Raw genomic sequence first — 15,399 nt, forward strand, 5'->3', positions numbered from 1 at the left:
AGGATTTCATAAACTGTTAGCGAGGGCTGACCTTGAACTTCGTTCATATTGATCTCAGCCTCCCAAGTAGCTAGGATTACAAGCATGAACCACCAGCACCTGGCTTGGGAAGTGCTCTTCAAAACTGCTAGCTTCTTATGCTTTTAGAATTAGATGATACATTAAAGGCTAAATTTTTATAAATTTTTTTTCAATGGCAGTATGATTGGATGTATTTATAGGGTGTAGTAAATGTACCTTGTTTAATGATCAATATTGGATATTTAGGCTGTCATCACAGATATTTACATTTCTTCATTATGAGAACATTAAAAACCTTCTCACCTAGTTATTTTGATTTATATGACAATGTTGTTAACTCTAATCCCCCTTCTATGTAATACTACACAAGAACTTACTCATTCTGTTCATCTGTGACTTTACACCCATTACCCAGTCTCTCCCCAATCTGCCATCTCCCTTCTCCTCCCCAGTCTCTGGTAACCACCATTCTCCTTTCTAATTCTGTGACTCAGCTTGTAGAGTCTACCTAAGAATGAGACCACATGGTATTTGTCTTTCTGTGTCTGGCTTATTTCACTTAGCCTGATGATCTCCAAGTCCATCTGGGTTGTTCAGATGACAGGGTTCCATCCTTTTTGTGGCCGAGTAATATTCTGTTATGTATACATACAACAATTTCTTCATCAGTCCTTCAGACTTCGGTTGTTTCCATATTTTTGGCTCTTGTGAATAGTTCTGCAATAACCACGAGAGTGCAGATGTGTCCTTGACATGCTAATTTAATTTCCAGTCGTGGAATATCTGGAAATTTTTGAGTCATAGAAATGTAGACATGGAAATAAAACAGGTCATCTAAGCCGCTATTCACCATGTGAAGAAAAACCACTTTTAATTTTGACCTTGTTTTCAACATAATGTAAAGTGCTCTAGAAACAGAAGTGGTAACTTAATGTGCTCAGTGTGAAAACTTGGCCCGAAATGAGCATTTCTTTTTAGATGTATATGGTAGGATTTTTGTGTACATGAGGGAGGTTATTATGGTCTCCTAGGAGTCTACAGGTGGCGTATATGATGGATTTAAAAATCTCCCCAAAGTGCCCGGGCTCCCTAGAAGAAGTCTTTTGGCTTTAGTGCCAAATTCTGCCATCAGCTGACAGTGCCCAACCAAGCAGCACAGATTTATTGAGACATAAAGTGCAGGAAATTTGTGGCTTGCATTCAAACAATGAATGCACTTTGCCGGTCATTTGTAACTCTTTTGAAACAGGGTCTTGCTATGTAGTCCAGGCTGGTCTGAAACTTGCAGTTCTCCTGCCTCAGTCTCCCTACTGCTGGGATGTGCACCACCATACCTGGCTCAGAGCTCTTCTGTAAAAATCAAGTAAAAAGGAGAGAGTAATGAGTGGTTGCCATATTGATTGCATCTTAGAAGCTTATATTTAGACTCCACCTCCTACAAGTCTGGTTAAGTTGGTCTGGGCTAGGGTCTTGGTGTCACTTTTTTTTTTTATTTTTAAATTTTTTTATTATTCATATGTGCATACAATGCTTGGGTCATTTCTCCCCCCTGCCCCCACCCCCTCCCTTACCACCCACTCCACCCTCTCCTTCTCCCCCCAACCCCCTCGATACCTGGCAAAAACTATTTTGCCCTTATCTCTAATTTTGTTGAAGAGAGAGTATAAGCAATTATAGGAAGGAACAAGGGTTTTTGCTAGTTGAGATAAGGATAGCTATACAGGGAGTTGACTCACATTGATTTCCTGTGTGTGTGTGTTACCTTCTAGGTTAATTCTTCTTGATCTAACCTTTTCTCTAGTTCCTGGTCCCCTTCTCCTATTGGCCTCAGTTGCTTTTAAGGTATCTGCTTTAGTTTCTCTGCATTGAGGGCAACAAATGTTAGCTAATTTTTTAGGTGTCTTACCTATCCTCACATCTCCCATGTGTGCTCTCGCTTTTATCTTGTGATGAAAGTTCAATCCCCTTGTTGTGTTTGCCCTTGATCTAATGTCCGCATATGAGGGAGAACATATGATTTTTGGTCTTTTGGGCCAGGCTAACCTCACTCAGAATGATGTTCTCCAATTCCATCCATTTTTGGTGTCACTTTTTAAAAAAAATAATTTCTAATGACTTCTTTCCTTTTTTTGGTGGTACTGGAGCTTGAACTCAGAGCTACAGCAGTGTGCTGGGTGCTATGATAGAGGGATGTGATCTGGAGAGAAGAGAGAGTCTGCACTGGGAAATAAGTGGGGTTTTAAAACTCTAAATTCCTTGTGCTGGATATGAGAAATATGCTCACCCGTCCAAACTCAAAGAATGGACTCAGAGACACTTGGAACACAGGGAAGGCGAGACTTTAATGGTGATTTTGTGATTTTTCTCCTGGTTCCTGGAGAGCAGAGACACCCAAATCGGTTACAAACAAGCATTATATTTTCTAGTACGCAAGTCCCTCCCCCGGTTCCCCATTGGCTGAGTACTACAAGATGTACATTCTTTCCGTACATTGCATTAATTTCCTATTGGGTTATTTTAAAATACGACTCTGTTGGGATTGGTCAGGTTTTAGAAGCAGTATTTAAGTAGTATCCTCTTCCTTTGTGGCTGGAAGGTCTCTGTGGTGCTTTCAGCACGTGCACAGTTTTTACCCTGTGATTTATTCCTCTCAGTTCCCTTATCAGTTGGGCTTCCCCCAACATCTGCAAGCTGATACCCAAGCAGCCAGGGTTAAATGCCTTGCCTTGAAAATGGACCACCATTGATTTTGTTTTTAACACTTGGCACATGTTAACATGACTAAAAGGCTTCCTTGACTGAATAAATTAATTAAAAAAGGTATAGCTTAATTGGAAAACATATGTGTGAATAGGTGTTCTGGCATGGAAAAGATATCAAGATAGGTACTTTAGACTTTCTGGGTGAAAAAGAGAGAAACAAAGTACCTTGAAATCTTTCTCTCCTTAAATTCTCAAATTCATGCCTAGGGCAGCTATTCATGCCTATAATTCCAGAACTCCAGAGGCTGAGGCAGGGGACCACAACAGTGGAGCCAGGCTGAGCTACACAATGAGTCCCTGTATCAAAAATACCAAGTCAAAGCTCAAATGGTAGAGAGCCTGCCTGGCAAGGGCAAGGGCCTGAGTTCAAACCCCAGTGTCACAAAAACAAACAAACAAACAAAAACCAAGAAAAAAAAACTCTCAAGTTCACAGACTATCAGTAGTGTGGGTCCAAGTGGCTTTCCTTAGTCTGTTTTCTACCTGTTTCCCCACCCTGCCCCCAGGGGCCCACAGCTCTTGTTTGCTGTGCTTTCTGGTGGACTGGCTCCCACAGCTAGAAGCCACCTTGGAAATATATCTTACAGTTGAGCTACATCCTGCCTTTGAACGTCACCGCAGTGGAGGTTCCGTTTGAAACACTGGGACAGGATATACCCCGTGGTCAGGTGCACGTCCCTTCTGGCAGCTTTCCTTAGAGAGAGGAGTAGGCTTTGCTATGGGGTAGTATGTCTGTCCAGAACTCAGCAGAACTAGGACCTGGGAGAAAGGCAAGAAGACCATAAGTTGCAAAGATTGCTCTCAGACCTTTGGTGTCCTTCTTTATACATCTGACTACTTTTCTCTTCTCTCTCTCTCTCTTCCATTATAGATGAGGTCATTATGATTTGGAGCCAAGAGGAGTGTCTTCCTGTAACTTTAAATCTCCATACTCCATTTGTGACTGTCCTTTTTTTAGAAGATGGTTGAATTCATAGCTGGAGGACAGCTTGCTTAATTGTGCTATTTCAGAGCACAAATATGAGCTTCCGGGAGGAGCTTTGTCAGTTTGTAAGCAGGGCTTAGTGCTTCCACACTTCTAATTCTCACTTATTTCAAATTTATAATTGCTTTCAAGTCCATTATAGGATGTGAAGCATGTTCTGAATTTGGTTTGTTAGCACACATCTGCTTAGATTTTTTATTTTTTGTGCCTTATTCTTTGAACATCCAATGCCCTTAGAGTATACAGGGAAATGGTGTTACTACTAGGAGGAGAGGGAGCAGGTTAGGTTCATTGTTTCTGGACAGGCAAAGTAAGATGCTTTGAAGAACAGATTCTCTCTCTCTCACTTTCTCAACAGGGTCTCACTGTATATTCAAGGCTGGCCTTGAACTCACCATCCTCCTGCCTCAGCCTTCTGAGTGCTGGCATTACAGGTGTGCACTATGCTCAGTTGAGTTTTCCTAATAGATGCTCTGTTGTTACAGAACCATGATGGAGAGGTGAAGGAGGGTTGAGAAAGTCATGTGAGGAAGAAGAGCGAGGAGGAAGAGATGGGAAGTTGGAGAGATGTCAAGACTTTGAGCTGTAGGTGGGACAGCGGATGCTTAGAGGTCAGGAGATTTGGCTGGGTGCAGTGGTTTACAGCTGTAATCCCAGCTACAATGGAGGCGGAGGTAGCAGCATCATGGTCTGAGGCTGGCTATGGAAAAAGAAAAACTTGAGACCCTATTACAAAACTAACTAAAGCAAAGAAAAGGGGGCCTAGGGTATGGCTCAAGTGGTAGAGCACTTGCCTAGCAAGTGTGAGGCCCTGAGTTCAAACCCCAGTGCCTCAGAATAAAAAAAAATTAAAAAAAAAGAAACCAGATTTGAGCCTTGCCTCTCTTCTTTATGATCTTGGGCAAAACACTTCCCTTTTGGGGGTCCCAGTCTCCTCAACTTAGAGAAGTGCATTCACACCAAAGCCTGCAATTCTGAGACGTTCTTCCCAGGGAGGAGAGAAAGGTTCCCTAAATCCTTTCATTAAGGGAGTTTGAATCATCAGTCAGTTAAGAGCACCGATTTCCTCCACGGTCTGAGTGGGTGAATTACGGGCCATTCTTGCATCATTTTCTCCATTTGTAACATGGCTGCAATTACACTTCTTCAGGCTTATGTACGGATTGCTGAGGAAGTGTGGTATGGTGATAACTCGCTGACTAATGAGATGTGGGAAAGGGAGCCATTCCTTTCCTTCTTGAAGGGTGGAGTTTCCTTCAATTCATTCCTTTTGGGAGTAACAGACCAAACTACTAGGAATAATATCACCTTTTGAAGAGAAATCTAGCAAAACTAGTAAAATTGAAGACATTTATGCCCTACAACCAATAATTCCACTCTTAGATGTATCTCCAGAGCAAATGATTGCTTTAAACTATCTGACCCAAATTGAATGTTCTCATGGGGGACTCCGAGTTTGCTATTCCCAGCCGTACAGTGACTGGATGGAATCACTCCAGCAACATTTCTGGTGTTGAGTGTATCAGAGTATGTCTGTATCACATTTGTATAGTTTGCTAAAAACAAGAAAACCAGATGTGCACATCTATCTACCGAGGGACGGACACAGCGTGACGTATTCACGCAGTAGAGTACTGAACAGTCGTGAAAGGGAAGGAAGGACTGGATTGACAAGGATGGTTTAAATAATGTTGATCAAAATAGCAAGTTGCAGAAGTATCCATAATATGATATGGTGCCATTGAGGTGAAATCTGAGAACAATATTTACTGCTTAGGGATGCTTATGAATATTAAATTATATAGAAATGTATTAGAATAATAAATACCAACTTATGGAAAGTAGTAGTTACCTTTCAAGAGAGCTCAGACTGTAGAGAACATGAGGGTTAGGTTGATATTTTCTTTCTCTTTTTTAAAAAACCAGTTCATTGGTTATTTATTTATTTTTTGGTTGTTGAGACAGGGCCTCATAGACTAGCCTAGCCTGGCCTGGAACACACTGTGTATCCCAGGGTGGCCTCAAAATCAGGATCTTCCTGCCTCTACCTCCTGAATGCTGGAATTACAGGCATGCACCACCATACCCTGCTTCAATATTTTGTTTCTTAAGCTGCCTGGTAGCTACACAAATACATGATGATTGTTGGTCTCTCATATCTGCATCCATGTTCTGCATCAACAGATTCAACCACTGCATTTTGAAAACATCGAGAAAAATTTTATCTGTACTGAACTTGTATAGTCATTATTCCTTTTTTTCCCATTATTCCTTAAATACTGCACTTTAGCAACCATTTACATAGGACTCATTGAGTTACGTGTTATAAATAATCTAGAGGTGACTTAAAGTATATGGGTGAAGCTAGGTGTGGTAGTACACACCTGTAATCTGGCACTTGGGAGATTGAGGCAGAAGAATCTCAAATTCCAGGCCAGCCTGGACTGTAAGGAGACACCTTGAAAAAGAAGAGAGAACAAGACAGAAGAATGTACAGACTATATGGAAATACTATGCCATTTTATATAAGGCAGTTCAGCATATGTAGATCTTCATATTCTAGCAGGGCCTGGAACCAATGCCCCATGGATGCCTTTGTTATATGTTAAATATCGTAGAAATTTTAAAAATTAAAAATTAAATAAACTGTGAGAGAATAGTGTAAGATGAGGCAGGAGAGCCAGGCAGAGGTGAGATGGTAGGTTGACTTTCAAGGAAGAGCAAAGGGGACCCACTGAAAGGTTTTAGAAGGGGAGTGATCCCATTAGATACAGCCCAAACTGTTGCAGCCCAAACTACAGAGCTTTCTGCTTGAAATACCATCTTCCTCCTTCTTGGTTCTCTCCCTACCTCCCTGGCCACACCCTTCACCTGTCTCTATGTGCTCTTTCTCCTCCAGTCCCATAGATGTCACTGTTCCCAACTGTTTTGCTTTTACCTTAACTCTTTCCTATTTTACTTACATGCATTAGTGGCGGCACTCATATCCTCAACTTCCACCACCACTTTATGTTCATGAGTCCCATACCTGCTTCTCCAAACAGTCTTTTCTCCCATTTCCCAACTGCTTGCTGGGCATCTTTTCTTGGCTGCCTACTAACTGTCAAGTTCAGCATGTCCAGAATGGAGTTCTCATCCTTCCTAAATATACCTTCTCCTCCTGCCTTGGCCCTCTCTCCAGTCATCTGATCCAGAAACCTGAGTACTACTCTTTATATTGGTTTATATTGGTTTCTGTGTTAGGAATAAGGGTAAGGTTTGGTGCTATAAGCTCTGACAAATATAGGGACCTAGGAATGCTCAGTCCCTGCCTTACTGATCACTCCTTTCTAGCTAGAAGATTTCAGTGATTTTGCCACCAGCCAGAGAAGTTACCAGTATTAGAGCGTTTCACACCAGGTCCTTCTTGGTCTGGTTTGGGTTGACTTTCCCTCTTCAATTGCTGCCAGTTGTCTCTTGCACTCTGTGCTGCAGCTATGTCAACCCACCTGAAATTTCCAAATGTCCACATTATTTTAGGGGTCAGTATCAGTACTACCTCTGTCAGGAATACCTTTTCTTATCCTGACTGTCCAGGGAACTCTTGAGGTTTTAAAAAACAGCCCATTCAGCATTTGTCTTTCTATACCTAGTTTGCAGGTCTGTTTACCCTAGTAGACTTTGAACCTTCAGGATGGAGCACACCCTGTTTTTATGTCTTCATAACCCAGCATGTAGTAGGTCTTCTACATATGTATTAGAATGTCTTATCCAGCAAGCATTTCCTTTTTCTTTTTGTCCTTGTGCTAAGATTGAATTTAGTTGGTAATTACTGAAACAAATATTCTAGAGGAAAGAAGACATTATAAACTCAGAACAAATATTCTGTCTGTGTCTTCTCTGTTTTGGTATTTTCTACTTTGCTTAGGAATTCTTTGCTTAGGACACAAAATACATGTTTAATGCATGGAAGAATGAATGGTAAGGAATAAAAGAATCAAAAAAGTAAGGAAGGGGAGATAGGGTAAAATTTTGAACCTAGATGAAACACCAGATTGGGTGCTGGTGGCTCATGACTGTAATCCTAGCTTCTCAGGAGGCAGAGGTCAGGAGGATTGAGGTTCGAAGCCATCCCTGGATAAATAGTTCATATATTCGAAAACACCCAATACAAAAAAAGCTGGCAGAGTGGCTGAATTGACAGAGCACTTGCCTAGCAAGTATGAGGCCTTGAGTTCAAACCCTAGTACTTCCAAAACCAAAAAATAAGTAAAAGAGAATCACCAAGAGTTCCCTAAGAGGAAACAGTCAGGCATTCAGTAATTTAATAGAGGTTTGGATATCAAGTTGGATAACTGTAGCTATCTCCGCCTCTCTGGTCCTTCCTTTGGCCCTTCATAACCTGAGAAGGAGGTGGGACTATATCAGGGGTCTGTCTGGTGTCCTGGCCAGATGAGCTAAAAGGGTACCAATTTCCAGACCCAACCCTAGAGATGGTCAAGTAAGTGCTCTGGGTGGAGCCTGGGAATCAGTATTTTTATTCTGCTTGCTCATTGCTGCAGGGCATGCGCTGTACCACTGGGCCGTGCCCACAGCGGTCAGCCTTTGAAAGCTGGCTCTCCTATTAATTCTAGGGAGCACTGAGGTGGAGAACCAGGGAATTAGATCAGCTCAGAGGTTCATCTAATAATGAATTCACATTTTATGTCTCTGATTTTTTTTTTTTAAGTTCAAGGAAGTATTTATATAGAGAGCATTTTAGATAAAAGTGATGTTCTCAGTCCTGGTTCCTAACCTTTCCAAGAACTGTCTGTCTCTATTGCCTCTTAAATTCTTCCTTGTAAATCTTTCATTCTTGCTGCCTTCTTTTTATCTTCCAAACATGCTTAAATTTCTTTGGTCATTTGCTGAAGCAATAAAAACCCTGTCCTTGATGCTGTTCTCCTCCCTTTTATTTTTATTTTCATTTTTTTTGAGACAGGGTCTTGCTGTGTAGCCCAGGCTGGCCTTGAACTCACAAACTCCTGCTCAGCCTCCCAAGTGGTAGGATTACAGTCATGAAACACCATACCTGGCTCACATTTTTTAGCATGGAAAATATGTTTTATTGTTCTTTAAAAGAGTTCAAGGTTTTGTTTCACTTATTTAATAAATAAATAATTATTTTGGCAGTACTGGAGTTTGAACTCAGGGCCTCATGCTTACTAGGCAGGTGATCTACCAATTGAGCCGCTCCAAAAGCCCTGGTGTTTTCTTTTTCTTTGTGTGTGTGTGTTGAATATTTTCAAGATAAGCTTCTCTGGAACTCTTTGCCCTAGCTAGCCTTGAACCACAATCTTTCTGCTCTCTACCTCCAGAGTAACTAGGATTAGGTGTGAGCCACCAGCACTGGCTCAAGGTCTGGTTTTAAATCAGGGTGACATTGCTTACCATGTGAAACTGCTTCAGCTACCAATACTTATCAAATCCAAAAAGAAAGAAATTGTTTTAAGTCTGAGGAAAACATCCAGTTCTGGGAACAATTAATATTAATCTGCAAATTAAAACAAATTCAGGCATAAATTTTCATGTTGCCGTGTGCCCTTCTCACACAGAACTAGGAATGTGGCTATCTCATGGTTTTGAGCTTTTGTACAGCCAACTTTCAAGTTCTAATGTGCAGGAAGCATTGAAAATCACTGTTTCTGGAAGGGCAGTCAAAGAAATCAAGTCTTCAGAGAATGAAAAAATGAAAAATTGTTAAATGTGAAAAAAATGTTAAATGTTTACTGAATAGGGAGAATTTGAAACTAGAGTTTAAAAAAATGCTATACTCAGACCCAGACAGACAGACAGACAGACACACTTAAGTAGTACATGACAAAGCGAAGTAAGTAAGCAGTATGAACGCTCAGTGGATGGTAGTGAAATGTACATCTTCGTGGGAATGTGTGTGTCGGGGGGTCAGAAATGTAAAAGAGAATAAAAATGTAGTCTCTCAAAATCTGGTCATTTAGTTTTTGTGCCCATGAAGTCACCAATAAAATGAAATAAAGAGCCACTTGGAGTAACTGGCATTTCCCCTTGTATTTAGCACAACCTTGTGTGTACACATGTGTGTGCTAGGAGTATAGTTTACTTGCCTGTTAATCTGATTTCTTCCTTTATTTTCTAGGAATATTTTGAAAACAATTGCCCTGGGTCAGATGCTGTCCTTGTGTATATGTGGGACCGCCATCACCAGCCAGTATTTGGCAGAAAGGTACAAGGTGAACACCCCCATGCTTCAGAGCTTCATCAACTACTGCTTACTGTTCCTCGTTTACACAGGGATGCTGGCGTTCCAATCAGGTATGCCCAACGTGGGACTTTCCTCCCTCTTCAACGATTTTTGCCTTTTAGATCTTAAAACAAAAAATTCAGGACAAAACCAAGACCAGGAAACTCTTACCTGTATTCTGTGAGTTTTTAGAAAAGTATGATGCTTCTAAATCCTGTGAAAGTAGTCACTGGAGATGTAGGCCAAACTCTGAAGTTGAGAAATTAAGAGACAATATTACCAACACTTGACAAGTCTAGAAACTCACCCTGCACAATGCATACTTTCAACTAAGCGGGGCATGCTAACTGGAGCATGGCTTAGCATGCAGAGCAAATCCATGTTTTGAGAGTCAGAAAGATGAGGAGCTGGTGAGGAATCGCATCTGTATCACCGGCTGCCATGTTATTTTAGTGCCATCAGAGAGTTATTGTTTCTGGTTAGCTACACTAAAGTAGGGAAAACTGGGTTCTGACAACATTTTTATGTCAGGCACCTATGGATAGGTGCTGGGGATCTGGTTGAGGGTCTTGGTCAATCTCCAGTCCCCAGACATCATTTTTGACTTACTTAACTCATTTAACTTATGTATTAACTTTAACCCTTGGAAGCCTCACAGCTCAGGGGGGCTATTATCCCTATTTTACAGATGAGGAAACTGAGGCATGTGGGTGGTAGATAACTGGCTCTAGGTCATATTGGTGGTGACTGGTGGATCTAGGAGTCCAACTTAGGCAGTTTGCTACTCTGTCTTAGGGGCTGCTTGTCATGTGACCCCCTAAAGTCCTTCCCACAAGAGAAGAGCTTGATATTGTCAAATAAATGACACTGAATTCAGGGGTGTGAGGAAAATGTGTAACTCAAACTGATTGGTCACTAAAAATGACCCTTAGTGCATCAGTGGTATTTCTATGTGACAGAATTAATAACTTGTTTTTTGAAAAAAAGTAGAAATCATTTGTGAGGGAGGAGAAAGCATCTTACAGGGGAGTCACACATTTGCTGAGGACCGTGGGAGCTGAAACGGAACTGGGACATGGTTAAAGGCCCTGGACTTTGTTCTTCTCCAAAGCACTGGTCTTCAGGAAGTTAGTAAATACATCAGTGTGGCCCCCTAAGCAGTGGCTGTCATTGCTGTTCCTGACATCATCTGTTGAGGAAGACTTAATCAGTGTTTTTAAGAAGTTCCTGATAACTGGGTATTTTTTGGTAGAACTTGTGCTTGAACTCAGGCTTTGCTCTTGCAAAGCAGGTGTTCTACTGCTTGAACCATGCCTCCAGTTCACTAATTGGGTGTTAGTGGTAGTCATTTGGTTATGATTCTCACTACTTTTTCTTTATAGATTATGTTATCATAAAGCCTTCCCATGCATGTGACAAACTTCACATTTTTTGTGATGCTAGATTCTCCAAAGCAGTGAATCCTAGTTAATTTGAATAAATAGAATTTGGTGAAATAAAAGATTTTAAAAAATGAAATTACTATACTTACCTGGTAGGGTAGATACCATGATCATGAAGGTGGTTTTCCCAGGGCGAGGCTTATCTATTGCACTCTGGATGTGCTGACCCCTGTGATTTCCCTAAGTGTGAGAAATGTGGCTGCATAATTTGTGGTGGTGGGGGGACTATGTTTGTGCTTTCCCCTGAAAAAAAGAAACAAACAAAAAAAAGGAACTACTGAGCCTTTTCTTTATTAAGCTTATCATTGGCTTAATTTTCACTTGAAAGCTTCTCTTCCGAAAGGATGACCACTTACAGAATTTCTTTTGAAGAAACCCACGAACAGGTGCAGGTTAAATAGTCAATCAATTCATAGGAAAACATTTCACTTCCTAAAATAGTCTGTGGCTTGTCAGAAATGGCAAAATGCACACTCATGGCTGGGTAGTGTATTTCTGTTACAATGGGAATGGGAGTTTAACCACTTTTCTCTTGCTTTCTGGTGCCTTCTTTGAATAGCTGGTCTATGATGATACCTTAACTTGGCTTTCATATTAGAAAACAAACTTAGTGACTGCTAAGATGGTGCAGAATTTTCTGGTAGTGCAAATTAGGACAGGTCAAATTTGAAATCTGCAGTGGACCCTGGCTTTTACTCTCTGATCTCCAAATGAATGGGCATCGCAACATTTTTAAAGTAGTAACATGTAGTAACCCAGCTTTCTTTCAACCAGGCAGTGACAACCTTTTGGACATTTTGAAAAGAAAATGGTGGAAGTACGTCCTGCTGGGACTAGCAGATGTGGAAGCTAATTACCTGATTGTCAGAGCATACCAGTACACGACGCTCACCAGTGTCCAGGTAAGAGGAACCCTCTGAACATTCTGGATTTTTCAGCGTCAAGGGGAGAACGCTCTTGAATAACTCACATATGTTAACCTCATTTTATTGAAAATCTGTTCACTGGAAGAAAACCTAAAAACACAGGTGGATGATATCTGTTTCCAGTAGAGCACATGTTCTAATGAGTCACGTTTCCTGAAATTAGGGAAAATGTATACAAGCTACTCACTTCCCACTGCTAATGCTACAGCAGATGAAAACAGCTCCTACCAAAATAAGCATAAATATTTAGTTGGCACTTGGTGTTGTGCTGTTGACAAGAGTTCTGTTTGATGCACTAATCAAGCATGAGAGTGATGTACCTGTCTACTACATACTAGATGGGGGTTTTCAGGCAAAGTAGGTATCCACAGCACAGAACCCACCGGAGGAACCTGTGCACATCCTAGCAGAGGTGGTAGCAAAAGTGAAACTCCCATCCTTATTTTCTTGTCATGTTCATCCTCGCTGGGTTGTAAGAAAAATGTTCCTACGTAGCCTACTTTTCAACTTTGTGGAGTTGTGGAAGACTGAATTCAAGTCCAGTTGTCTTAACGTTAGCAAACCTTGGGATACATCATAACACTGACTCAGGCTGGTGGAGTGGCTCAAGTGGTAGAGTGCCTGCCGGGAAGCTCAAGGCCCTGAGTTCAAACCCCAGTACCAACAAATCAGAGGAAGAGGGAGACGGAGAGAAATTCAACTACATTTTAGAAACATAAAGATCTAAGTGCTGGCTCTGTGAAGGAAGAAGTAACGCTGATTCACTGTTACTAACAACAGAATGTTTTCTAAACAGAGGTGAAAGTGAGCTAGACTCTCATGCCAGGTTTAGAATTCACAGTTTAATGAATTTGTAACTTGTTGATGAAGCACATTTCTCACTGTACATAGCCCAGAGATGTTCTTTTTAAATCTCCAAAGTTTAGGAATGGTGAAAAAATTAAAGTGAAGTTAGATGTAGTTCACTTGGAAAAAGTAAGGCTTGGTGAAAACTCAGTGTTTTTTCCAGTGTGAACATACATTCGATGCTATCACCCAAATGCATTTTATTAAACTCTTTCTTTTTTATTACATTGTGCTAAGCATTGTCACAGGCAAACTTGTTGACTTTTTAGTGATATGGTTTAAAAACCTGAGACAGGAAATGATTTGTTATGACACTGTAAGAGGCACACCAAGAACCTGGAATTTTGTAAAACATAGGGCTGGTGGAGTGGCTCAACTGTAAGAGTGCCTGCCTAGTAAGAGTGAGGCTCTGAGTTCAAACCTTCCAGTGCCACTAAAAGAAAAAAAAAAGTTCCATCAGAATTTTGTAACAATTAAAATTAGGTGTTACCTTGAGAATGAAGTTAATCACACATAGAAGTAAGTATATTAGCATTGGTAAGGGGCCAGGGGATAAAGTGTAAAATGGCATTTCCTAGTCACATGTCCTCATAGATCTTCCAGTCACATCTATCCACATATTTTAATGACTTAATTACACTTTTTAGAAGCTGATATCTGACTAATAATGATGAAAAGTTTTGAATTGGTATAAGGTCTAAGTAACAGCTAAATGAAACGCTTACTGTTAGATGTTTTTGTGACTAAATTTCATGACTTATACTATCAAAACAATTTTGTTCAATCTAGCCTTCTTTTAGGTGCACATTATTCTTTATTTGCATTTCTTAGAATATTACACAAAGGGAGTAAAAATCGTACTCACACTTTGCTTAGAAAGATTGGGCGGTGAAAGTTCCCATGATACATGGGGTAGGGGTGGAGGGCCAGGAGGCAGAAAACAGGGCTGATGACCTCCCTCAACCCTCAGGCTAATGGCAGAGGGCTTAGGCTACACCTTTTCAAAAGAACATGTCCCCAGTGGGACCGGAGAAGGGCAAAGGAGGCTCCTCTCCAGTCTCTTCTCAGGCTCCTGGTGTCACCTCTCTTTCTAGAGCTGAGGGCACAGCCCCTGCAGTCACTCGCTCCTTCCTCTGACTCACTTGGGCAGGAGTCCTGCAAGACTCTGCAGCCACCAGCCCCATGTAGAGGTAGCCTCACAGCCCCTGGTGTATGGCATATGAAAGGCCCAGAGCCAGTCTGCACAAGGTTACAAGGTAAGGGGCTGCATCAGGCCCTACCTTCTGTCATATCTGTCCCAACTTCCCCAAACCCGTACCCCTCACACCGCTGCAGAGGGCAGACCTGTGCTTACAATGACTCATGGCCTCTTCCACTCATGTCAACCCTGTTACATAACCCAGGCGCTTCAAATCTATAGCAGCCTCCCTTCTCTACCACCATCACCATTCTGTGGGTGAATTCACCTCCAAGCCGGCTCCCCTCCCTGCCCACATCCCAAAGGAGGTTAAGTTCTAGCTTCTGTTCCCCTCCAACCATCTCTTTTTACAACAATTCTCACTGGGAGCTGCTATGCAACTTCTAAGACTCAACTCGCTATGTCCAGCCTCCACTAGGACAGGAACAAGAGTTCCTGCCTCCTCACTTCTGGAATCAGGCCATACCCACTAGCCCCACTTTCCCTCTCCTTACCCTCTTCACTCCATACCCAAGGAGCCACCAAAAGCCTGAACCTTGAATCAGAAAGCTGTCTATCCAGAAGGGGAAGGTGTCATCACACACTAGCTTTCTTACATACAAAGCTCATTGAATTTCACCTTATAGACTGAAAAGTTGTATCATCCTTCTGGTCCCTCCACAAAGGTAAAAAAGTGAGCAGGGGTTTCTCCCTGGCCTCCTGTCCCAACCTCAAAAATCCATGTTAAGCCTTGAATCCCAGCCCTTTCCACGGCCACTCCATGGAGTCCCTATTCAAAAGGCAAAAGGAAGCTACTCCAAATTCTCTACTGGGGAAGCGGGGTGGGGGGGAAGGTGCAGAAGCCAGGCCCGGCGGGCAACACTGTCTCTGGCAGTGTCTAGAGGCTCCTGTCTTCAGCATCATAGCCAAGGCCTTCCTTCCACCCCTCCCTGGGCCAGGGCAGTTGGTGTACCTTCAGTACTTACTGATTCCAAAAAATTC

At 41.8% G+C, this 15,399-nt stretch overlaps 1 protein-coding gene and 1 non-coding gene across 3 annotated transcripts in view; both read left to right on the plus strand.

Moving 5' to 3' along the window:
- Positions 1-15,399, plus strand: part of Slc35f2 (solute carrier family 35 member F2) — a 66,242-nt gene that overhangs the window by 21,368 nt on the left and 29,475 nt on the right. For both annotated transcript variants that reach the window (XM_074066796.1, XM_074066797.1), the window contains exons 2-3: positions 9,902-10,077; positions 12,223-12,350. In XM_074066796.1, the coding sequence (XP_073922897.1) occupies positions 9,902-10,077; positions 12,223-12,350 (304 nt within the window). The remainder of the gene's footprint in view (positions 1-9,901; positions 10,078-12,222; positions 12,351-15,399) is intronic.
- LOC141420925 (U1 spliceosomal RNA) lies at positions 11,530-11,694 on the plus strand. Its single transcript, XR_012445649.1, has one exon. It is a non-coding gene; the product is annotated as a U1 spliceosomal RNA (small nuclear RNA).

Source organism: Castor canadensis, chromosome 2, assembly GCF_047511655.1.
Source record: "Castor canadensis chromosome 2, mCasCan1.hap1v2, whole genome shotgun sequence".
In the NCBI taxonomy this organism is placed as follows: Eukaryota; Metazoa; Chordata; class Mammalia; order Rodentia; family Castoridae; genus Castor; species Castor canadensis.